This window comes from Pituophis catenifer, unplaced genomic scaffold (genome assembly GCF_029215685.1).
Source record: "Pituophis catenifer annectens isolate HBS135680 unplaced genomic scaffold, rPitCat1.0.hap2 SCAF_1, whole genome shotgun sequence".
NCBI classification, from domain to species: Eukaryota; Metazoa; Chordata; class Lepidosauria; order Squamata; family Colubridae; genus Pituophis; species Pituophis catenifer.
The window spans coordinates 179,479,027-179,505,695 of NW_027256881.1; the positions used below are offsets into that span (position 1 = coordinate 179,479,027).

A 26,669-nucleotide genomic window follows, 5' to 3' on the forward strand; every position below is an offset into this window, starting at 1 on the left:
GATTTTTTTAAAAAAAAAATAAAAAAAAATCAGATTTTTTTTATTTAAATTGGATTTTTTTTATTTTTATCAAATTTATTTTAATAAAAAACTTTTGGGGTAAAAAATCTATTGTAAGATAGTTTTCTATTTAAGATACACAAAGAATTTAGTTTATTCAGCATGAAATGGAGCTTAGTTATGTAGCATGAGGCTGTATATTCTGCAACACTGGGACTATCGGTGACTCAACAGTGGGTCAAAGGAGTAGCAGAGATGACAGTTGCTCTTTAAAATTTATGATTTAAATCAAGTTGATTTAAATCAAGCCTTTTTACTAGTGATTTAAATCATGATTTAAATTGTGATTTAAATCAACTCGATTTAAATCAAATCCACCCTGGTCTGTACCATATTGTAATGGATGATAAGTAGGCTGGCACAAATCCTTTTGGAAGAATCTCCCAAACTATAGGCCTAGAACTTAACCTTAAATTGGTCAGAAGGTCAATGTCCCAGATATGCTGCTTGAGAGCATTTCTGACATTTTCGAAGCCTAATTTGCAGACTCTCTAATAAGATACCCAATGAGTACATATTGTCAATAGTTTTTTAAGCCACCTTCATTAAAAACAGTCTCTCTGGAGCAAAGAGTTCAACCTATAGGAAATCATAAATCTTAAAAATTTCGTATTTATTGGTGAAGCTTTATAGATAACAAGCTCTTTAGTGTTTATATTTTATATACTATTTATTCAATCAGTTATAAACAAACATTTTAAAAGCTTTGATTGTAATTACAAATAATCAAGATAATACAGCTGTATAATTTTTCACTTTTTGTTCAGCTTTTGACTTTATTCCAGTATTTGTTTTTGTTTTTAAATAATATCCAAGGAAACTCACTCATAAGGTTTTTTGGTCACATATTTAACATATCACTGTCTGACTTACATGCAATATTGGGAAACTGAAGAAAAAGGCTAGGTTTTTTTTTTTAATATACCGACATACTATTTTCCATTAAGTCATAAATTTTGAGTCATAGCATTTCTTAGCAAAGCATGTTCTGTAGAAAACAAGTCAGCAGTTTCCCAATCTTTCTAGCAATCTCAGTATAACTGATTCAGCCCTTATTTTAAAATATGTGTCATCACTATTACAGGGTGCATTTATTAAAGTGATAACTCAGAAGAGGGCAAGTTCTACTTCCTTTCTCAGAACTCTTTGTGAAGTAATGAAATAAACATTAAAAGAATCAAAGCAATGAGTTAAAAAATTAATAGAAACAAAAACCCAAATCCATTGTCGGCAGTGGGCACTGTAATTAAATTTGAAAAGTTGATAAAATGTAAACCAGAAAATTGATTTAAAAGACCAGTGTAGATACAGTGTTTATTTTTCCTGGTATATAAAGCTAAATATTTAAATGCAGGTGCTCTGGAACTAAAATAGATTCTGAAAAATATGGTCTCATAGATGAGGAAGCTCAGAGAAGAGTCTCTCAAATTTTAGGCAGGTTTTTATGGGAGAAAGCAAGTAAATTTGTAAAGCAGGGTGGGCAATTCCTTGGTGGCTGGGCCTGCGTTAATACTGTTGAGGGACAGAAGGATGAATTCATGGTAGTTTAAGAGCACACAATACAAGGATTTTCCGGTTACCTTCCATGCTCCTGGTTTGATAGGTGATACAACATTGTTTTTCTTCCATTTTTTTTAAAAAAAAGTAATAAAGTTATTTATTTCATACCGCTTTGCCTATTTCTCACCCATTAGTGTATTCTTGTATTTTGTTGTCAATTGTGGTCAGAGGCTGTGTAGGGGTATGTAGCTCTGTGCTGCCCACTTCTGCTACAAATTCTTAATTGGTTTAGCAGTACAGTAACATTTGCTCTTCTCACCCTTTTGAATCACTTAAACTGCTGGGTTGAATAAAATTAACAGTACCTGAATTAAAATCCATAATCTGTATAAATGAAGGTTGAATCTCTCCAGTACAGTTCATCCCAAAAGCATTAAATTATAAAATATGGAAATCTTGCTTGGCAAGTTCATAAAATGGTAAAAACTGGCAGTCTTTTAAGACGTGTGTTGGATTGTAATTTAGTAGCATTGCCATTTTCAGCCCAAACAGCATTTCTGGCCAGTAGTATGTGGCCACGCGTTGCTTGGCTTGTAAAATCAACCAGAGAATCAAAAACACATCCTGGAAGAAAGCCATAGCAAAAGAATTCTGTAGCGTGGCCAAGAAAATCCCCTCTTTATTGATCCCTCAAGGTAAGACAGCACCTAGTTCCCAGGGCCAATCACAAAATTAAGTGTGCGCAGACCTGGCTTATTTTTGCATGGGGGATAGCTGGGAAGGGTTTTTTTAGCTGCACAAGCTACTTTTGTAATGCTACTAAGAAAATAGTTTAGACACAATTCCTAAGAGTTAAGGGGTTAGCACCCCTTTAACTTTACATGTTTCAAATAGTAGTTTTGACAGGGAGGTCCTTTCAGTTTCAGTGAAAATAAGATCTAGTTCAGAAATAGGTGCTCTATTCTGATCTCGAAAAGTTGCAGCTGACTTTGTCACAATATGAAACAAGTATAGGTTGTTCATTCTGAGGCTTGTGAATGTTTTGCAGTGTAGGATTAGGTTAAGCAATTGTGTCAAGGCTGACTAATTATCCAAGGCACATTACTGCCATCTCCTGACTAGAAAATTATCTGACTTTTTTGTTATCTAAAATTGGGTAGGTTAATGTTTTAAAATAATATTTATGTGGTAGTGATAGTGTTAGTAGCAATAGTACCCTTATGTATTGTGTATCTGTAACTAAGTATACTACAGATGTAGCTAGCTGCATATTAAAGTACTTAAATCATTTTTCCCTTTTAAAATTTTATTTTCAATTATTAAAATGACATTTAGCACATATCACCTGTGTTTCAATGCTATATATAGGGCAGTGTATACATACATACATACATACATACATACATACATACATACATACATACATACATACATACAATTTTCTAGCCTGGTGTCTTAACCACTAAATATCACCCAAAACATTAAAAGATGAAGGGTTTTTTTTTTTACAAAATTAATATCTTAAAGTAAGCACAGGCAAAAGCATAATAAATTACCTAAGTATGCTTTTAAACAACATTTCTAGAAGAACATGATAATGGTTATAGAACTTTGTTACTTTGCTTTTTATTGAAGTTTTTAATCATTTCCCCTTAAAATATTTGCTTGCCTTCAGTTGCTTTGGTTTGCGAAATTTTGCAGCTAAATCTAGTCATTTAACACAATGGTTTTACTTAGTTCATTTCCTAATATATTACCTAAGAAAAAGCAAAATGTAGGTTTAAAATGGTAGTAACAAAAATATTGAAAGCAAATATTTTAAAGAGTAAGTAATATGAAATAGAGTAATATGCAGTGGTGGGATTCAAGTAATTTAAAACTGGTTCTCTGCCCTAATGATTTCTTCCAATAACCAGTTTCCCAAACTGCTCAGAAAGTTAACAACTGGTTCTCTCGAAGTGGTGCGAACTGGCTGAATCCCACCACTGGTAATATGCAATAATACACAAGGAAGATCCCTGATTTCTGTCTTTCTGCACTTTCTGCTCTTCCTTTCAATGTTGCTATGCTCACTATACTGCCAAACAGAACTATGAGTCTGGCCATGTTATTTGGAATCTTTGTCTCCAAGTAGATAATTTACCTAAAAGTCAAAAAGAACATCTGAAAATTTCAAAAATTCTACCTCAGTCTTCGTTTCTGGCCATATCTCTCAAGTGTCTGCTTTAGCATCTCTTGTTTGGCCACTGCCCCTTTCTACCAACATCTAGGAAGAACACGATCTCTGCAGCAATTTAATTAATTAATTAATTAATTAATTAATTAATTAATTTATATTGCCGCCTATTCGCCCATGGCAACTCAAGGTGGCTTACAGAATATAAAATCACATTTAAAACAATAAAAACTAACAAAAAGAATCAAATTAATATAGTACAATATAACAAAATCACCTGCCACCCCCTGCCACGACGACGACAGATCACACGAGCCATTTAATGGGCTCCATTCCGCTCTGGGTTCCCCAGGCCCGCTGGAAGAACCAGGTTTTCAGCGCCTTCCGGAAGAGTGCTAGAATGGGGGCCATTCTAATCTCTGGAGAAATGATGTTCCAGAGGGAGGGAGCCACCACGGAGAAGGCCCTTCTTCTGGGTCCCACTAGGTGTATCTCCCTCAGGGATGGGACCCACAACATTCCCTGCCTCCCCACTCTGATTGGTCAGGTAGATGTGACCAGCAAGAAGAAACAGTCCCTCAGATAGTTTGCTCTAACATTAGTTTCCGGGATACATAGAAACAGTCATCTGGCTTTGTGAGGAAAAATTCAGTTTTAACCAGTGGTGGGATTCAAGTAATTTAACAACCGGTTCTCTGCCCTAATGATTTCTTCCAACAACCAGTTCACCAGACTGCTCAGAAAGTTAACAACCGGTTCTCCCGAAGTGGTGCGAACTGGCTGAATCCCACCTCTGGTTTTAACCAAAAGTTAAATATCCTCATTTCAGCCTTTGTTAGGTCTACCTCCAGTGCTGCATTGAGAAAGCAAAACACCATTTGGAAGCCTTTGTTTAGAAGGTTTGTCTGAATAGTCGCTAATAGAAGAGTTTACATTTCATCCTGTAAGAATAGTGTACTACAGGTTTATCCACAAAAATGATAATAGATGGAATATACTGAGTTCCCCTAGTATAGAAGAAATAGAAAATAGTTTCAGTGACAATGGGAATAGATTAAAGCTGAGCATTCTGGATAATACAGTCCTGAACAGGGCTATAATTATTTGATTATATTGTTTTAAAATGGTTGAAATACCATTTTTTCATTATATTATGTGGGTGAAATTCTGGCTAAAATTGTAGGCTAGAATATTTCTATAAAATTGTTAAGGAGTAGTTCCTAGAAAATTTCAGAATTGGGATGGAAAGGAATTTATAGATGTTTTTAAACTATGGCACCATTCTGGCAGCTTGCTTAATACTTTGCTTGAAATATACCTAAAATCCTATTTGTGCTTCAGTTGAAGAAGAGAAATTGTTCTTATCTATTGCTGATCATACACTATAAAATGACTGCACTGGCTTTCTTGTGATTTAATTTCTTTTCTTTTCTTTTCTGCACAAGCACTCCTATTTGGACAGGGAAACCTCCCTTCTTCTGAGAAACATTGCAGGAAAGCCTTCTCATTTGCTGACCAAGGTGATATGCTACTTACTTCCCACCTGCATGTGACCATTTAATCCTAGATAGTAGTGGAATTTGTATAGTGTGTATATGTAAATTTGGACTTTATATCTAGTAGCTTTTGTTTTATGAAAATGATTTTTCCTCTGGTCAAAGATGAGCAAGGCATCATGAAATTTATTTGCATGGTTTATTTCCCTTGTTAAATCAAAATGTTATATTGCATAGAATCTAAATGCATTTATTGTTGCCAGGTGTCATAAAACAAATACAGAAATCACATAGCTTTAATGAATGTCAAAATGGTCCTGAAATCATTTAAGGAAATCTGTTTGTAAATAAATGTTAATGCTCTAATCAATTCTCTCATTTTAAATCTTTGTGTAGTTATCATTGTATATAATCATAATCCATAAACTGCTGTCAGTTAACAAGGAAATAGATTGTCACCACAAATAATAAAGTCATTGATTTCCAGTAGATAAATGAAGCCAACCATAGATCAGATCAAATCAAAACATTATTATGGCTAAAAGCCAGCAAGAAGAACAGACAAGTAATTTATATGGAAGGAACTTAATCTTCAAGATGTATCATTTGGCATATTCTTGATACTAGACAACAAAGACAGACATAGAGATTAGTCACTGATATATGAGAAATTGAAAATTTTGTACATCTTAACATCTAATTCCTTTTATTAGAGCATAATTTTTTTCTGAATTATAGCCTGCCCATACGTGGGGAGAAGATTAAAAAGTAAAAGGTTACAGGGAAATGAAATATTGCTAGTATATTCAGTGTTACTGTGCTTTTCAATAGAATCTCTCTATATATTGGTGTGACAGATGTTTTTGCACTATTGAGATAATGAATTCATTAAGTTTGATATCTTTGTCTCTATTTAATCCATGGAAATTTCATCTCAATTATTTTATCATAAAATAAATTGTTATTTTCTTGGTCATCTTGAGATCAGTTACAAAATATCCATGAAAGCTGGAGTATTCTGCAGTTATTTTGGGGAAATTAAAATTTCTGATGCTAAATTTGTATCTGTTTCCTATATGTTCCAGATCAGTTGTCCTCCCTAGAGTTTGGTGAGCTATTAGTGGTAATGATGACTACATTAAAGTGGATGATGATCAGATTTGTGAATTCTTGCTATTATTAATAATATTAAGTCTTCTAGTGTCAGAGTAGATACCGGGACAAAGTTAGTTTCTCAGTCTATGACAAGGTTTACCTCTCATGGCTGTATCATTGTATCTATTGTCATAAACAGATAGGTGTTCCCCGTGCTCGTGAAAGGGAGAAAGTAACTTATTCCTTATGTAAATATGAATTTATAATTCATAAAAGCTTATGCTGCAATAAATGTTACTGTTGAAACAAGGTTCTGCATGGCATTTGTCACAACAGATTAAGTTAATTGCTCCTTCCCTCAGAAAATTAAAATATTAGTTTAATTTGTAGAAATAGCTTTCTATTCTAGAGAAAAGCTGGCATTGTTTGGAACTTGTTGATTGGCAAGAATTCATTTAAAATAAATTGAAATAATGAAGCCTCTAAATGTATAATTTTGCTACCATAAAAGCCCTGTAAGGCATTTACATCAGGTGGGAAGAGAATGTGACACATAGATGTCCCACCCCTGTTTCTTTTTCCCTTTTGAATACTCAAGAATCTTAAGAGGAATCTCTTTGGTGTGCTTGAATATGAAGACAGCTGCCATTGCCATCTGTAGCTTTCCCAAATTGCCAAAGTAATGTCCCCATATTGAACAAACATGAGTGCTGATATGCCCTCTGTGCACTATTCTCTCCACACATGGCAAATACCCGAGTGAAACTGCCCAAAGGCCTACTTCAAATATAATGTGGAAACTGTGCTTTCCAGTCATATGAAAAAGTCACAATCTTATCATGTTCCTCTTCTTCTTCTTAACATCCGTATAAAGTTGAGAACAATCCAGGATAAATTTAGGATTCAATTCAATTCAATTCTGAATTCAGAATTGCCCTTATAAACCACAGTTTACCAAACCACAATGTCCTGAATTCAGCCATCATATCCTAGCTTAAAATATGTATTTGTATTTGTTAAATTTATTTATTGGCTAACTCCCTGTGGGGTCACTCTAGGCAGCTTACAATAAAAAGGAAGAAATGAAGAGTGTAAACAGAAAAGAAATAAGATAATAGAACAATAAAACAAACAATGAAAAAGAACACAGAATACATCAATAAGAAAAACAAAAAAGATAGACAGGAATATGAAGCAGGTTCTGGTGTCCTCATATCATATAAAGAATAGAATTTGCAATCAAGGCTTGTTATATTTCATTTCAGGAAGCCTAACTGAATATTTGATTTAGTAAGTTAGATTTCAGATCTGTACATTTATTTTAGCAAAATCTGGGAACACTGACTCTGGGTTGTGGGTTTCTCCCTGCCAGTTAGTATGGATAGATGGTATAGAATCCAGCAGCTGATTTTAGGCAACATTTAAGTGCATTGCAGCTTTGCCACATAAATCTTGCTCTAGGCTACAGCAGTCTACTAAAGTTTCAGGTTCCTTACAGACATCATTACATAAAGTGAGTGACAGCATTTTTAAGGGCGTAATTGATCACATTTGCACTTCAGCAGAAAGTATTAAGGCAATCTTAAGATTTATGCAGTCACAATTTTAATAAGCTAATACAGTATGTTTAAAATTAATTTGATTTTCAACAAGTTCATTAAATTGTGTTGGAGTTTAATAGGTAATCTCGAAATTTACAATACATTCTTTTTATTTGGATGATTCTGTGATGTTTTACCATATGAATCCCCTAGATATAAAGACTAAAATATTATTTACCTCATCATTAATGTTCTGTAGCAAATAAAACTAACATTCCAGAACAAAAGTCATTTTCTGCTATTTCACAATCTTTGGTTTAAATATAATTCATCCTTTGTGCAATTTAAATAGTAGTATCGTTTTAACATTTAGATGCATGTTTAGATGAGGGGTGGGTTTCACTTACCTTTGCTACTGGTTTGCACGCGTCCACGCACTCACTTCACTCATGCCACCCCGTCTGCACATGTGCAGAAGGTTCTGCGCATGTGCAGATCGTATTTGATGACGTCTGGGCAGGTCCCGCCACTGGTTTAGATGCATGCCATAGAAATAAAGATTATAGTTTTAATTTTGTTTTCAGCAATTATGTTAGCTAATTTGTTAAAACAGCTAATTTGCTGTTTTAAAATTTTGCTTAGAAACAGCATTGTATTTTAATGTTTTTTTCTTGCACATTTAATTAATACTAAAAATCAAATGGGAAAATCAACAAAACAGTAACAAAGTATTTCCTTTGTTTCATCTAAAGAATAGCATATAATACCCAACAGCTAGTGTCTTGTGAAAATCTTGTGAAAATAATTGGTAAGATTCAAAAGAGTTCGTTAGGTCTATGCCAAAGCAGAAGATAAATATGAAATTTTGAAATAAGCTTGAATTTGAAGTGAAAAAAATTGTGAAAGAGAACTATAAAACTAATTAATATCATTGCATTATTTTTAATACTGTCCAGTGTTTATAATAAAGATATTGGTAATGAAAAATGCATACAGAAGAACAAACTAGTATACTAATAATCTGCATTATTTTTAATTATTGTTTTCTATATGTAGCAAATATTTATATGCACTTTTTAATGCATTTTTTAAAAACAACTTTTTAATTCAAAATATTTTTCATTCTAGTATTCTTGCAAACATGTTTCTAAAGAGATGAATTTCATAACTAATAACCATAACTCTTTACAAAGTATAAAGCTTTTTAACTTCAGCTTTTTTAATAATATTTTTTACTGAAGTTTGAAATGCATTTAGTTAGTTAAATAATAAATAAGCAAACTACTATTTAATTAATGCTTTTAAAGAATCAGAAGAATACGGATCATAGTTTAGAATGAAGAATTATTCTGAGTTTCAGAATTATTCTCAGAGATTTTTATTACTGAAAAGTATGCATTATTCATACCCCTTTAAGTGCTATAAAGTCTATATGTAAGAAGCTATATGTCAAACCAAATTTACACCTCCCAAAAGAAGTATATGACTATATCAAATTGTATATCTATCCAGTATCTAAAATAATAAAAAGAGTGAAAAGAATTGTCCTGCAATGAAAAAGCAATTGTCCTAATATTTTTAAATTCACCATGTTCTCTTTCCCTTTTTTTTTTAACTTGTTAATTCAGAATGACTTATTTGAACAAGTATCATTTTTGAAGATGGTCTCATTTTTATCTGCTAGTTTTCTGATAATCTATCCAGTGGTAGGATTCAGCCAGTTCGCACCACTTTGGGAGAACCGGTTGTTAACTTTCTGAGCAGTTTGGCAAACAGGTTGTTGGAAGAAATCATTAGGGCAGAGAACCAGCTGTTAATATACTTGAATCCCACCACTGAATCTATCCCCTCCCCTTTCTCTCTTACAGGGTGGAGTCAGGAAAAAACTCCTACCTGCCATTATAATTTTCCTTGGACATTTCAATAAAAACTCCAGGGAGCAATAAAAAAAATGTGCTTATATTGCTTACTGTTATTGTGTTCAGATTTAAGCAGTGTTTGAATAGAAAGAGCAATATTTCATTTGCATTAATTCATTTCTTGCAACTATGCTGGTCTCACTTTATCAAACTACGTTGTATGGGGAGAGGGGAGGGTATAAGTGTGTGCACATGTGATCTTATTGTGCAATTAACCTTGTCTCATTCTGAAGGGCAAAATCAGTTAATTCAGAAAACAGACTGCCTGTGATTTTTTCTTTGCTCCTCATACTTCATAGCTTGCTATTGTCAATTAAAAGGGGAAAATGTAAAACACTTGTTTTATTGACAGTGGGTTTTTTATATCCTTTTTTGCATGTTGCCTTGAGTTGCTTTGGATTATAGAGCATTTAAATATAGAATAAATACAGTCTGAAAAACAAATTCTTTAATGGTGAGATGATGATAGCATTTTTAGAAGCACATAGAATTTAAAGCAATTATGTAGCCAGTTTTTTTTCAGACTAATTTCCATCAAAAATGTAGTAATGATTGTAGTATCAAGTAAAGGTGTGAACTTATTAAGTCATGAACTGATTGACCCCAAATTAAATTATTATAAATGTTTGAAGAATAGTTAACAGCTTTTAAATTGGGCTAATATTGTCGTGTTGGCTAGCTAAGCTTTACTAATCAATATTATTTTAAGATAAAACAGAACAGGTTTTTTTCAATTAAATATTTTGTTCTTTAATGTGTAAAAAATAAAAAATACCCAACTTAAAATATTGGGTAGGTGGTAAATTCACTCTGCAAACATGGCTTCTTTTTTATTCACAATTCAATCACCACAAAAAAACCCACAATTGTTCCTACTTTTTCATTCTAAATTATTTTTACCTTTTGAAGAAATCACTCCAAAGTGAAAGGAATGGAGAGTGTTCACCAGAAAAAGCGATTCTTATCAAAATATTGTTACTTCACTAAAGTCTGAATATAAATAGTTAAATGGGTTCCAATGATTCATTGGTAGGACTTTGAAATGTCAGCAAAAAACATGTATTGCTTGAATGGTGTTAAAATGAATTACAGTAGATACTGATGGAGAAATGATGGCTAGTATTTCATATCCAATTTATTTTTATTTTACTTATTTATTTGCACCCTACCTTTATTATTTTTACAAATAACTCAAGGTGGCAAACATATCCAACATACCTTCCTCTACCTATTTTCCCCACAGGGTGAGGTTGATTGGGCTGAGACAGGGACTGGCCCAAAATACCCAGCTGGCTTTCAAGGCTAAGGTGGGATGTGAATTCACATTCTCCCACTTCGTAGCCTGATGCCTTAATCACTAGATCAAACTATTCCTCTGCAACAATTAAGGATTGGATTTATTTCTGACTATTAAAGAATTGGGGATAAAATTAGCAGAGATGGGCTGTTCCTTTGCTTTTTGGAATTTGTATTTGTTATTGCCTCTACCTTTAAAGCTGTACTCCATTCTTTCCAACTAAAAGTATCAGAAATAAAACTTTCTCTGCGCTTTGTTCATTGTCACAGAAATAGGCTTTAGGGGAGTTATCTAATAATATTCGGCTCCATGTTGAGCCATTGACACTGACAGTTTCATGTTTTTCTTTACAATTTTTTAATTTGCAAATTCAGAAATCTAATTTCTGAATTTCTTTTATCTTAAACAAACATACAATATTATCCATGATGAAGATCCATAATATAGATTTGAAATTATTTTCATAATTCATTATAATTTTCCCTGCTGTTGCTTAATATTTGTGCATTTCCTCATTTATAATTTTGCTGAACAAATATAATTTGTTTCAGTAAGGACAAGTTGATAAAAGGATTTGACTCTGTGACTTAATATAGGCACATATAAATAATTGGGGATATTGTTCTACCTGCCAAAATTACCAAAATTATTTATCTACTGCTCTCTGTATTCTTTACATGCTTTATCCAAATGTTTATCTGTAATTTCTACTCTGATTAACTTTATCGTGGTCAAAATGTATAATCAGATGAGGTGATTGAAGATTGTATACTCAGTCATATATCAGAGTAAACATGAGAATATGAAACACATTGGATATATTATGAAATGATACACTTTTGATTTGAAATATATATATATATAAGGTAGAGAGGATGTAACAAGTAGGTGCTATCATTTTAATATATATTAGGAGATTTTAGAATATTTGTGGTTGTGATTTAAAATAAGATTGTAAAATTTCTGGACAGTTGTGAAATCACTAGGATGGGAATTTAATAAATAAAACTACATTTATTTTACTAAATCAGAAGTACTTGTCTTTTTAGAAATTGGCTATAAAATCCTGTTTGATGCATCCATAATAACAGTATGATTGATCCATAAATTAAATAATTTTGGGTAGGTGATTTTGCTTAAAAAAACCAAATGAGAAAGACTATAAAGGTAAGCCTGTGGTAAATACTAACATACCAATTATGAAATGTACCAATCAGTTGTACTGGATGCATTGATATAATTTCTATAATCTATGCATCAAGCCTGATTATCCCAATTTTTTTTTAAACTTCATTTGCATCTACAATATTTTTATTTTATATACAAAGTGCTGAGTTGTTGGGAATATTTTTCCCATTTGAGTCCATACGGGATTTGTGCTACAGAACTCTCTCTCTCATTTTTGTTTTCAAACTACATGAAATCCTTTTTGTATTGGATATGATGAGCTTTTATCCGACCTCCAGAATCTTGTTTCCTTTATAATTGTTTATTTAGATACTGTTTCAGGCCTCATTTATCTTTGCTCTTATCAATTTACTCATTAGTTTCATTGAAAATTACTATGTTTCTGATGAACATTACTTTTGCCAGCTGTTGCCTTTTTCACTATTAATTGGACAGTAATACAGATGGAACTTGAAGAGGCAGGCGGCAGCTACAGAGAGCTAAGGAATAATTCAGAAATCTTCATGAGAATAGAAAAGGCAGCATATAGTAAATGTTACTATACTGTAAAATCCCTGTGCTCAACCAGGTGCATATGAATAGCACATACTGATGGGAAGTTTCCTGTAAACATTAGATTAGCATGTGGTATCTTTTTTTTTAAAGTTATTTATTTATTTATTTATTTATTTATTTATTTATTTATTTATTTATTTATTTATTTATTTATTTTACAAACGTATCAAATCAATGCGTGAACAGTGTGCCACCTGGCTGTCAAACATTCTAATACAAATACTAATAAAATTAATCATAATTATTAGATTCAATCAACTTATATATTTCTAATAATGATACACAATTATAATAAGTTGCAATCTATCATTATTCAATTATTCCATGTTTTCTCTTATTGTTACTTTTGTTTTATTATATAAAAGTGTATACACTAACATTCCCCCTTCTCTTATTTCTATCACTTATTCTAACATTTAATCATATCACCTTTTACTAAAAACCATTTTCTTTCTATCCTACCTAATTTCTAGTCATGTCACCTACCTAAAACAAAAAAGAAAATAAAGAGAGAGAAAAGGAAAGCAAATCAAACCAACAACAGAGAAGAAAAATCATCTATCCATCATCTCTTGTCTGCTTCAATACTTTAATAGCTATGCTTTTTTTTAACTTGCCTCCCAAATTCCTCTCCTGGATCTCTATCTCTGTCAGAATCTGCTTCTTGGCTATTCAATCTAGGTATTTCTCCCACCTCTACCCTCTTCCTGCATGTGGTACCTTTTTGTATATGTCAAAAGTATTTTGAAAATACTTTTACAGTAGAAATCCATTTCATAGAACTCTGTCTTTTGTCTTTACTTTCTTTCTTTCAAGTATTCTGTTGGAGAATATAATTGGGAAGGGGGAAGATGGGAAAATCATTGATATATTGATATTTATGTATGTGTATCCAATCCAGTTATATCGCTCAGTGTTAAACCAAAAAAAAAATATTTACCCTAGGAGGAACAGGCTGCTAAACTGAAGGCTGAAAAGATCAGAGTTGCTTTAGAGAAGATTAAAGAAGCACAAGTTAAAAAGGTAAATTGTTCTTGCTTAATATATTTTAAAGTCAATGCAAACAATTAGTTCCTATTGAAGAAAATATACGGCATTAAAACTCTTGTTTCTTAGGTTATATTTCTAGTTCTACAGTTTATATTGCATTGCAATTCTAGCTATCAAGCAACTTTAACATATTCAACTTGGACTACAGCAACAGAAAGTTCCCTTTTAATGATTCCAGGATGTGGGTTGTATCCAGTTATATCCATTCACCGTTATATCCATTATAGTCGTGATGCCTTGTCAAACTCAAGGCATCATGGTGGCGTCATGTGACGTATTGGGACTTTTTCCCCCTTCACTAAACCGGGCATGGGCGTGGCCTGCACATGATCAGGAGCCACACAGGAGTTAAACAGGAATGGAGATAGGGTGAATCAGGACTGTCAAACTCCTGGCCCATGGGCTGGATGCGTGGCCAGCACGTGATGCATCCAGCCCATGGGCCAGGAGTTTGACAGCCCTGAATCACCCTATCACCATTCCTCCTCCCACACAACTCCTGTGTGGCTCCTGATCTGCTACATAGGCCTCAGGGTATCTTTGCAGGGCATCTAGGGACACATAAAGATAGGAGCTAATTAAGGGTAGAATCATCTCAAACTAACTATAGAGTTGGAAATGTAAAATTATACATACAATTGTATCATTGAAAATTCTTAGAATCTAGTATAGGTACTCCTTGCTTAACAGTAGTAACTGGGACTGGCGACTCTGTCACTAAGGAACGCAGTCATAAACCATTTATTTATTTTATTTTATTTTATTTTATTTTATTTTATTTTATTTTATTTTATTTTATTTTATTTTATTTTATTTTATTTTATTTTATTTCTATACCGCCCTTCTCCAACAGGACTCAGGGCGGTGAACAGCCGAGATAAAACATAACATATAAAATTTAAAAAAGAGTTTAAAAGACATTAAATAATTTTGGCCCTGATGTCACATGACCACACCGACTTACAACAGCAGTTACAGCAGTCCCAAGTGCTTTCATTAGACAAATCCCAAACAGTTGCAGTTTGTGCTCACATGATTGTCATTTGCAACCTTCTGCCAGCTTCCTCATTAACTTTGCAGTGAAGGTCACAAATTGCAATTTCATGACCCTGGGATACTGCAACATCATAATCATGAAGTGGTTGCAAAGTTCCCAAAACATAATCCTATGAATGCTGTGACAGCCTCAAATATTTTATTTATTTATTTTATTTTGATATGAAATATGAGGTCCCATCATAAGTCTCCCTCACTCCCACTTGATACTGAGGTATCAAGTCATCAAGTATCATGAATACTTGATGACTGAGTGGTCAGTCAATGAGGACTACCTGTACTGAGTAGAAATTTTGTTTCAAAAATTCATCAAAATTTAATGCCTTCTTTATTTCTGCTGCAGCTTGTGATAAGAGTCCACATGTCCGATGACAGCTCGAAGACAATGATGGTAGATGAACGACAGACAGTAAGACAAGTGTTAGACAACTTGATGGACAAGTCACATTGTGGATTTAGCTTAGATTGGTCCTTGGTAGAAACAATCTCTGAATTACAAATGGGTTAGTAGTTCAGATTTATTGTCAGTACCAAATTGTTATGGAAACTTTATAATGTATTTTTTTTTATTTGATTTATATGCCGCCCTTCTCCGGAGACTCAGGGTGGCTTACAATGCGTTAAGCAATAGCCTTCATACTTTTGTATATTTATACAAAGTCAGCTTATTGCCCCCACAAACTGGGTCCTCAATTTACCTACCTTAAAAAGGATGGAAGGCTGAGTCAACCTTGAGCCTGGGGAGATTCGAACTTGCAGTAATTGCAGGCAGCTGAATGTTAATAACAGGCTATTAGTTTGCTGCGCCACCAGGCTCTTTTTGTATGTATGATCTTGTTTCATGGTTCGCTCTTATTACTGAGTTGATATGCTACATTTTAAAAAGTTGCTTATTTTGTCTACCAATGGGTGGGGCGAAACTTTGTTCTTCATTAGATTTTAGGGCAGCGTATGCATATACAGTATGCGTTAAGTGCCTGTGTGCCAGTGGTGGGTTTCAAAAATTTTTACTACCGGTTCTGTGGGCATGGCTTGGTGGGCGTGGCAGGGGAAGGATACTGTAAAATCTCCATTCCCATCCCACTCCAGGGGAAGGTTACTGCAAAATCCCCATTTCCTCCCAATCAGCTGGGACTTGGGAGGCAGAGAATAGATGGGGACGGGGCCAGTCAGAATTTTTACTACTGGTTCTCCGAACTACTCAAAATTTCCACTACCGGTTCTCCAGAACTGGTCAGAACCTGCTGAAACCCACCTCTGCTGTGTGCATCTGCTCTAATCTTTCTTTAGGTAGCTGGCTTGCTTTGAGACAGACTTTTCTTTGCTTGGAACTTTTTGTACAGATCCTTTAATAATTCTAGAAGTTCTGGGTTTTGCTAAAACTTCTATAATGTTTTGGTGTTACTACTTTGATTACTTAACCACAAGCTTTCAATGAACCAAATCAGAAATACAATAATAAAATAGTCACGGCTTGGTTTTTCTTGGGAAAGGTATTAAATTGGATACAGATTTATTTACATGCTTCATATACCATACTGCTTTTACCTATACACATTTTTATCCACATTTTTATTTAAAAGTCAACAACATATTTCTTACAAATGGTTGATGTTTTTGCTACTTTAAGCCTGTTAAAAATACCTTTATATGGATAGAGCCTTTGCATTATAGCTTCAGTATATAATTTGTTTTCATCTTTTTGTATACAAAGATTTTTAGTATTCTACTTAAATATTGCAATGAGTTTTAAATAGAAACACGTTCCAAATGTGGTGCAATCTGTTGGTTTTGTTATTATTATAGTTGATTTCCTATCATAGAATTAAATTGAACGTATTAAAAATACATTATTTGCAATAAGAATAATACGTCTAAGATTCCTTTTTCTGTACTCCTAAATATGAGTAGTTTTTCCCCCTTTTGAAAAACGTTTCTTTATTATTTTCACAATAATGGAGTGAAAATGTATGTCATTGGTACATAATTACCAATGTATTGATTTTAGATTGCAGGATAAAAGTAAGCAAAATCAGAACCAAAGAGTTGGACTTCATCCATGATTGAAATTGTAGCCTCCTAATTCCATGAAATGAATATAATGAATACACATAGATTCATTTGTATGCAAAATAGGTTTGTAGAATATGTTCTCACTAATAAAAAAACATATATATTTATTTATGCATTATAGAAATCATGTAATTGGAAAATAAACTTTTACCTGTCTTTGGTAAATATGAAAGATACATGTTCTTCAATTTTACTTTTTTATTAATATGCATTGTCATGTGACATTAGGGAAAGGATTTTAGAGAAAGGACTTTAGACTATAAAATTAGATGACTTGATTTTGAATTTAAAACAGTTGTTATATTTCTGTAATTATGCAGAGAGGATTTTTGAAGACCATGAAAATTTAGTTGAAAACCTCCTGAACTGGACAAGAGATAGTCAAAATAAGCTCATGTTTGTTGAACGTATAGAAAAATATGCCCTTTTTAAAAATCCCCAAGTAAGTATAATGATTTTCCTTCAATCTTGTATTATTGTCATAGACCAGAATAAAAATTAAAATACTAAAATAAAACAAAACAAAACAAGACTTAATAGTGTGTTAAAAATAATGGTGAGATCATCAATGGGTGGAAATAAAGCTCTTTTTTCTACTTTTGAACATCCATTGTGGCTTAAACATTTTTATGGGTTTTTTTTTACATGATTAATGCACTACGATTTATTAAATATAATTTATTGAAACCATAACTGTGATCTGAAAGGAAGTATTTCTTACATTTATTTTGATGTTTCTATTCCCCTCCTAATAAAATTCTGAGAAACATTAAAAATATATTTGCATTTAAATTTCTGACCAGTTTTTGTATCTGAGAAAAAACCTACCTTTAGACTTCATATTATTCCCATAAATTTATCTGTTTCCATATAGAAAAGATTTGTTCACAAATAGCACTCTTTGTTAGCATCAGGAAAAGATGAGACTAAGATAACTATTTCATTTCTATTATTTTACATTCGTCAACTGTAGCTTCTATTTCTCTATTGCAGAATTATCTTCTTGGGAAAAGAGAAACCTCTGAAATGGCAGACAGGAACAAGGAAGTACTATTGGAGGTAAGTTGATTATAGGTTAACTACTTCACCAAGGGCTACAAAAGGGAACTCTACTGTATGAATATCTTGAAACAGTCCAGAACTCATCCACAGAATTCAACATTAAAATCTATCTGCCAGGGGAAAAATATAGTATTATAATATTCATGTGCCATAATTGAGATTTTTGGTGAGGAAGTGTCAGTTACTTAGAAATAGGGCCTAACAGAATCTTGGAATACTGAATACTCTCAGGGTTAGGGAGTTCCCCATCCTCACTCTTAAGAGACAGAAAAGGAAATACTGAAGAGACAACTAATGCAAAACATTTTCTTGTGAATACATAAAGATCATTTTTCACAATTCCTTTACCCATATGTTCTAGGAGTGCTTTTGTGGAAGCTCAGTAACAGTGCCAGAAATTGAGGGAGTCCTGTGGCTGAAAGATGATGGTAAAAAATCTTGGAAGAAACGTTACTTTCTTCTGCGAGCTTCTGGAATCTACTATGTTCCAAAAGGAAAAGCAAAGGTGAAATCCCTTTTTAGTCTCATCTTTTCAAATGGGCATGACTGCGACTTTTACTAGACAAAACACAATGTAAAATGCACTTTTATGATTTATTTATGAAGCAGGCATCAAAAATATTACATTCCATTGGGAATGTTCATAGCCAAGCCTTCACTTTCAAATTGACTAGTGGTCTGAAAAAGATTCTGAGTTTGAAACAATGGATTTCAGGATTCCATTGCCAATGTTTCAAAATTTTGTGCCAAGCCTAGATGAAACAAGACTATCCCAGCAATCATAATAGAAGCTATAGGTATATTTAAAAAAATAGAACCCCAAAACTCCATTGGGGTAGTGTACACAATATTGATGATTTCTTTCAAAGCTGGATCTATCGATTAAAAATTCACCTAATCTTCAGAGGGTATCATTAAATGATGATAGTGATTGGTAATTTCTGTCAGAGGGATACATCATTTGTGTATGCAGTGAAACCTTTATTAAACAGACTCTGTTTAGGAGACTTCAGATGCATCTGACCAAATTTCTGCCCAGACTTCCTCCCAAAATAATGGTCTTGTACCCAAAATATAGTAATACAAACAAGGCATTTAAAGTTATATTAATGATATATTATGTATATGTAATGATACTGTGATGCAGATCTCTGAAGAGGATTGTGATTTGTATCATTTGCATAATGGTGTACTACAGAAATAACATAAATGTTTGCAAATGATGTAATATGCAGTTACATATGCAGGTGTATGCAGGACATTTGGGAATAATGGACGAGCCATCCCCTTCATCCATATTTTGGAACAAGAGATTGAAGTAGTGGTTAAGATGTTGGACTGGCAGAGTTAAGTTTTGCTCCACCATCAATCACAAAAGCTCATTGGACTGGTGTTTGCACCAGCATTCACTCTTGGCCCAACCTGCTTCACAGAGATGTGCTGGAGAAAAGGAAGCAATGCTTTATACACTCTTAAACAAAAAGACAAAATATAAATTTCATCAATAAACAGATACAAATAATGTTTCTGTTATATAAAGGTTGCACTATTCATTTAGTTGCGCATGTACAGTACTGTACAAAAGTGGTGTAAATTAAGAATGCTTTCAGAAATAGTGTTAATAGTTTATTTTTATCAATTAACAAAATGGAAAGAAAAAGAACAGAAGAGAAATCCAAATCAAATCAATATTTGGTGTGCCCAACCAAATGTATTGTACTTTTCTATAGTACTGTATATAGAAAGTAGCCTTGACAGAATTGTGTTAATATGATTTGTATCTCTTTGTCCATGACCAAGTATGTCATTATTAATAGGTCTCACGAGATCTTGTATGCTTTCTTCAATTGGATCATGTTAATGTTTACTATGGACAAGATTATCGCAACAAATACAAAGCTCCTACAGACTATTGTCTGGTACTAAAGGTAATTATTGACTTAATACTTCTGATGTGACAAATGAATAAACATCGAAGAAAATTGTCCATAATTTGCCATGAATTTCATGACATGACTGCTATATCATCCTGTGCTGTTTTGTTTAAGAGGTTTTAATGTTCCTTTAAAACTAATCCAAGTACAGGTTCTATTTCCCTATTTTAAAAAAAATCACAATATCTTCATTTTATTTAGAAGATTTATTCTAATCTTTTTATGAAAACATAACATACAGACAATAGTATTAATTTTGAATATGCTTCAACTGGTCTCCATTATGGTTAATTTTAATTCTGTAATTATTTATTTTTAATCTGATCAAAATAGATTAAATATTTCTCTTTCAGCATCCCCAAATTCAGAAGAAATCTCAATATATTAAGTATTTATGTTGTGATGATATCAGAACTCTTCATCAGTGGATAAATGGCATCCGTATTGCTAAGGTATTCTTTCTGTCCATGTTTTTCTTTAGCATTAATTCTATATTAGAATAACTTAATTTTATTCACTGCAATTTTGGGAAACACTTGAACCGAGGTGGCGCAGAGGTTAGAGTGCAGTACTGCAGCTACTTCAGCTGACTGCTAATTCAGCAGATCAGCGGATCAAATCTCACTGGCTCAAGGTTGACTCAGCCTTCCATCCTTTCGAGGTGGGTAAAATGAGGACCCAGATTGTTGGGGGCAATATGCTATTTAGTATACTGTCTTTGGTGTAAGCCGCCCAGAGTCCTCGGAGAGTGGGTGGCATAGAAATGTGAATAATAATAAAATAATAATAATAATAATAATAATAATAATAATAATAATAATAATAATAATAATAATAATAATAAAAAATAAAAAAACTGAATTTGTTATCTTCTCCTACTTTAATTATTGCCCTCTTCTGCCACTCTTAATAAGAACTGATTAATACTAATTAAATCAAGCCGATATCATGACAGATGTACTCTGGATGGCAGTGAGCATCAATTTACAAACGTTCTCATCTATGATCCTTAGTAAGGCAATGCACAATAAAAAGAATACGGAGTGTAAAACAAAATGAAATGAATACAATAAAAATAAAAATTGACAACAGACTATCATTGACCTCTAGACTACCTTGATTGCCCTGATGTCTGGGAGGGAAGAAGGCCATCAGCACCCATCACTTTCCTGTAGCAGCCAGGCTGCAGCTCCCAGTATCTCTCTCCCTGCCCTTTGATGCTAAAAGCGTTTCCCATCTACCCCTAACATCCCAAGGGACACGAAAGAGAGAACTTAAAGTAGTAACTGTAACTTTACAATTAATGCATTTTCTGAAGAATGAATGATAATTTATCATGATTGTGGAGTGTATTTGTGAGCAAAATCTGAAACACGATCCCATTACCCATATACTTTTACTTCTTTAAATTGCTATTTTTCTTAACAGTGCCATTGTAAAATTAGGGAAGACTGTTTGGCTCAGTTTATATGTAGGGAAAATGACTTGAAGGTAGTGCCAGCATCTTCTAGAAACGGGGGGGGGGGGAGGGGGGGGAGGGAAACTTCCTGTTGCAAATTTGAGGCAATTTCCTCACCCCTTCATACTGAAACTAAGGGCAACATATCTGGCTATTTTCTAAGTATACCAATCTCTTTCAGATGAAGAAGGTTGCTCAGGTTGCCTTCTGCTTGTGCAACCAATGGGTGGAACCCCTTTATTTGTTCCCAAATACATTCAGGTTTTAACATTTTTATTTTATTGTTTCTTAGTGAAGCTAATCAGTTCAACATTTTTGGCATATCAAAGTTAAAAAGAAACATTCCAATAGTTGTTTTCATAAAATTAGAGTGTGCAGTGGGATTGTCTTGGGTTTGAATCATACAGCTGGAAATGGTATAACAAGCAGCATTCATATTTTGTATTTTGTACAGTATGGAAAGCAATTATATATAAACTATCAAGAAGCTCTGAAAAGGACAGAATCAGCATATGACTGGACATCCCTATCCAGTTCCAGTATTAAGTCTGGATCCAGCTCATCTAGTTTACCAGGTAACCTCCAATAGACCAATTAATGCAAATAGCTGTTTCTACGTATAATGAATATGTATTGATTCAGTGACTAATGAAAATATTTGTGTTTCTCTTTCTCTACCTCATCCCCTTTGGTATCAAAATTATGCCTGGAGACTAATGTGGAAGAAAAATATGCAATCTGCGTTTTAAAAGCAGTGAATAGGAGTAATCCATGTGGACTTTTTAAGAAAATATCTTCTTAAAATATAGATAGTCCTTGTCTTACAACAGTTCATTTAGTGATCATTCAGAGTTATAAGAGCACCGAAAAAAGTGACTTACGACCATTTTTCACAGTTAGGACCATTACAGCATCCCTATGGGTTACATGATCAAAGTTCAGGTGTTTAGCAACTGACTCATATTTGTGACGGTTGCAGTGTCCCGGAGTCATGTGATCACTTTCTGACAAGCAAAGTCAATGGGGAAGCCAGATTCACTTAACAGCTGTGTTACTAATTTAACACTTGCAGTGATTCACTTAACAACTGTGGCAAGAAAGGTCGTAAAATGGAGAAAAACTCAATTTACAGCAGAAATTTTGGGCTCAATTGTGGTCATAAATCGAGGACTACCTGTAATCTTAATTTAGTTTTTTATCAGTTAATTGCCTTAGCACATTTTGAAAATGCTGTAAATGTAAAACATCTTGACTGCAGAAAGATATTTGTCAGTTGACTTGGAAACCCACTGAAATAAAGAGAAACAACCCACCAGTTGCTCCTCCTCAAAGTTCTTACTAGATTTGCCAGTGATACTCTCTAGAAGCCAGGCTTGAAATTAGCTTTATAGGTGAGAGGAAGGGTTAAAAATACAGAATGAATTTAATAGACACAATAAATTTATTTATAGTCCCAGACCAAACACAAAGAAAGACCAGCATATAATATAGTAAGTATAAAAAAGAAATTTTAAAATATAAGAAAATCCTAAAGCACGTAGCATCTAACAATACCACAAGGGAGGATTTAGATGATTTCTATCAGCTAGAGCTATTAATTTTAAAAAATGCAACTTTCTTTCTGAGGTTTCTGAAGAATGGTTACCTATAAGAAAGGTAACAATCTCATGATCACAATAGCAAAGTTATTGACAATTGGAAGTATTAAACTTGATTGTCTTTGGGTGATCAATGGACATTTTGATAGCACATGTGAAATAGATCCTATTTCAGAACAGAAACAGAAACAAATTCAGCTTTCATATTAGATTAGATTAGATTTAGATTTATTGAATTTATATACCGCCCTACTTCCGAAGGACTCAGGGCGGTGAACAGCCAAAAGATAAAATACATGTAATACAAATGTTAAAAAAAACCATTAAAATAGAATTAAATAATTTGGCCCAGAAAACAAAATTTAAAAACCCCAATTTTGTATGACAAATTTAAAATTTAAAAAATTTAAGAAACATTTTAGAAGAGGTTAGGCCAGGCTGGCCTGCTGAAATAGGAATGTTTTGAGGGCACGGCGGAAAGCGTGCAGATCAGTGATCCTCCGTATCTCCGGGGGGAGCTCGTTCCAGATGGCAGGTGCTCCCACAGAGAAGGCTCTCCCACTGGGGGCCGCCAGTCAACATTGTTTGGCCGACGGCACCCTAAGAAGCCCCTCTCTATGGGAGTGTACTGGTCGGTGAGAGGCTACTGGTGGCAGAAGGCGGTCTCGTAAATACCCCGGTCCTAGGCCATGGAGCGCTCTAAAGGTGGTAACCAAAACCTTGAAGCGCACCCGGAAGACCACGGGAGCCAGTGCAGCTTGCGCAGGAGGGGGGTCACATGGGAGCACCACGTCGCTCCCATAACCACCCACGCGGCCACATTCTGGACCAGCTGGAGCCTCCGGGTGCTCCTCAAGGGGAGCCCCATGTAGAGAGCATTGCAGTAGTCCAGGCGGGAAGTGACAAGGGCATGAGTGACCGTATTTAACGAGTCCCGATCCAGAAAGGGACACAACTGGCGAATCAGGTGTACCTGATAAAAAAAATCTGATATGGGAAGCTTTTTTATGTTATAAATACCATATAGCATGAAATCCAAAACTTTTTGTCTTTAAATGATTTAATAATACTTGGGACCGAATTGTTACCAAATTGTCCTGTAAAGTTAGCAATAGCAAGGGAAGCTTAGTAGAGGAAGATGTAGAAGTCTTCGCCAAAGAAAAAGTCAGTTGCTCAGATATAGAATGAGAATTTTATGGTTTGATGATGATACATGGGAAAAGGTCTTGGCAGATTAGATTAGATTAGATTAGATTAGATTAGATTAGATTAGATTAGATTAGATTAGATTAGATTAGATTAGATTAGATTAGATTAGATTAGATTAAACAGAGTTGGAAGGTACCTTGTAGGTCATCTAATCCAACCCCCGCCCAAGCAGGAGACCCTACACCATTTCCGACAAATGGCAGTCCAATCTCTTCTTGAAAGGTTCCAGTGATGAAGTTCCCACAACTTCCGACGGCAAGCTGTTCCATTGGTTGATTGTTCTCACTGTCAGAAAATTTCTCCTGTAGTTGGCTCCAACCTTTTTAGAATGTCTGCTTAAAAAGCAGATATAGTTTAAAGCTGCTTGAATTGAAGTATTCAAGTAATGGCTATTCCACTAAGCTCTGCTTTGACTAGACCCCAATTTAGTTTCTTTGTGAGATTCTTTGTAACAAACTTTCATACTCGGAGAAAGGAAAACTGTTTCAAAGAAGGACAATAAGGGTAGTGAATGGAATAGAAACTAAGTCTTATGAAGATAAACCAAGAAAATAGAAAATTACAGCGTTTTTCAAGAAACAGGAAGTATGCCATATGGAAGAAGGTCAAGATGTGTTCACCATCAACCCAGAATTCAGGACACCGATTAATTACCTTACAGAAAATCAGATTCTGGTTCATTATTTGGGGGCGGAGGGGTGTCAAAAAATGTTTTCAAAGTAGAACCAAAGGAAGAAATGAGTTCCCGATAATGGATGAGTTCAAACAAAAACTACAGCAATTTCAATTAGGAGTATTTTAATTTAGAATTCTTCATTGAGCTTGATGGCCTAAATGATACATTTTAAATTGGTGATTAAGTGAAAAGAATCTGTACATTGAGAGTATGTTTAGATTTGGCTTTTGCTTTGTCTTGCTCTTGCACACACACACACACACACACACACACACACACACACACACACACACACACAAATTTAGTAAGGTTTTATTATATACCATCCAGTTCACCATGCTAATGTAGTGTGATATACTCCATCTAAGCCAATGTACTTGTGAATTTTTTTTTAACAAGGACAAAAATTGCAAATATTTTTCAATATTTCTTTTGACAGAATCTCAGTCCAACCACTCAAATCAATCTGACAGTGGAGTTTCAGACACTCAAACAGGACATGTCCGTTCCCAAAGTATTGTTAGCTCCATCTTTTCAGAAGCTTGGAAGAGGGGAACTCAGTTGGAAGAGTCTAGCAAGATTAATGTAAGTATAATCATTGTTGCAAGGGAATGTCCCCATTACAAAATCTGGACTTATTTGAAGGTCCTGTTTTTTGTTTTGTTTTTTAATGCAAAATGCCAAAGTGTAAAGTGTAAACCAACAAAGCCTCCTGACTTCTGAAAATGGGTCATGGTGGGGAAAAGTTGCTTGAAGTCCCCCATTGGTTTCCCTGTCCCCTGATCCCCCGTGTTTCATGCTATGTTTTTGTTCTTGTTTTTCCTGTTGCCCTGCAGTCTCATGTGGCAAAAGCAAAACCTGGAACAGCTCTGAGCTCCACTGCAGTGATGGCTTAAGCAGGGGTAGAGTTAAGGTCAGGGGCTTTGTTTGAACTATTAACCTGGGGGAATGATGCAACCCAAATCATGCAAACTAACATTTCCCAAGTTCTAATCTTTAGATTTGTTGATCAGTTCACAAGTGCTTGAACCTGTCCTAGTATAATTTGACCCTATCATGCCACCCACATTAATCTGTGTAGTTCTGGTTTAGCCTGGGTTACTGAGAAACATTGCCCAGAATGGAAGATCTCCAGTATGCTATTGCTTGCCAAACTTCAGATCCTTTTTTGCTATGGAATTCTTGGCTTTATAATATTTAACTGAAAGCATTGCATAATCAGGAGGGCAAGGCATTCTTTAATGTGGATTTGCTTATTTCGGTTCCATACATTAATACAAACATGCTACAAAGTAAATTACCTTAACACCTTGACCAGAACGCATCAATACCTTCTGTTCTGTTTCTCTCCTTGACTACTTGCTTCCTCCCACAAAATATTTGTGCATGCCTTTCCTTATGCTATCATATGGAGGTTTTGATAGTTTTCACTCTGCGCTCACTCTATTGATCATAATTGCTTGTTCACATATATTTTCAGCTCTTCGGCGTATTTTTTTTCCTAGAATTGTGAAGGAATTGCACTTTGAAATATCTCAAAGGGAGATTTTTTGCAATGTCCACATTCCTTAGTGGAATTGCGATCCCACACGAGCTGCTGCGTAGTTTTTTGTCTTGTGTTAGTTAAATGCCACTTTTTTTTCAGTATTTCATAGTTCAGCTTAATTAGATATATTGAGCACACAGGATCATAATTGCCAGTATAAATGATATTTGCATGAATTT

The 26,669-nt window shown here is 34.1% G+C and overlaps 1 protein-coding gene across 1 annotated transcript in view; it reads left to right on the forward strand.

The window, feature by feature from the left end:
- The window catches only part of RAPH1 (Ras association (RalGDS/AF-6) and pleckstrin homology domains 1), a 73,500-nt gene that overhangs the window by 44,846 nt on the left and 1,985 nt on the right, over window positions 1-26,669 (forward strand). The window contains exons 5-13 of the mRNA XM_070956804.1: window positions 13,773-13,850; window positions 15,277-15,436; window positions 17,327-17,448; window positions 18,000-18,065; window positions 18,430-18,573; window positions 19,886-19,996; window positions 20,356-20,454; window positions 21,916-22,036; window positions 25,384-25,529. Of these exons, the coding sequence (XP_070812905.1) occupies window positions 13,773-13,850; window positions 15,277-15,436; window positions 17,327-17,448; window positions 18,000-18,065; window positions 18,430-18,573; window positions 19,886-19,996; window positions 20,356-20,454; window positions 21,916-22,036; window positions 25,384-25,529 (1,047 nt within the window). The remainder of the gene's footprint in view (window positions 1-13,772; window positions 13,851-15,276; window positions 15,437-17,326; window positions 17,449-17,999; window positions 18,066-18,429; window positions 18,574-19,885; window positions 19,997-20,355; window positions 20,455-21,915; window positions 22,037-25,383; window positions 25,530-26,669) is intronic.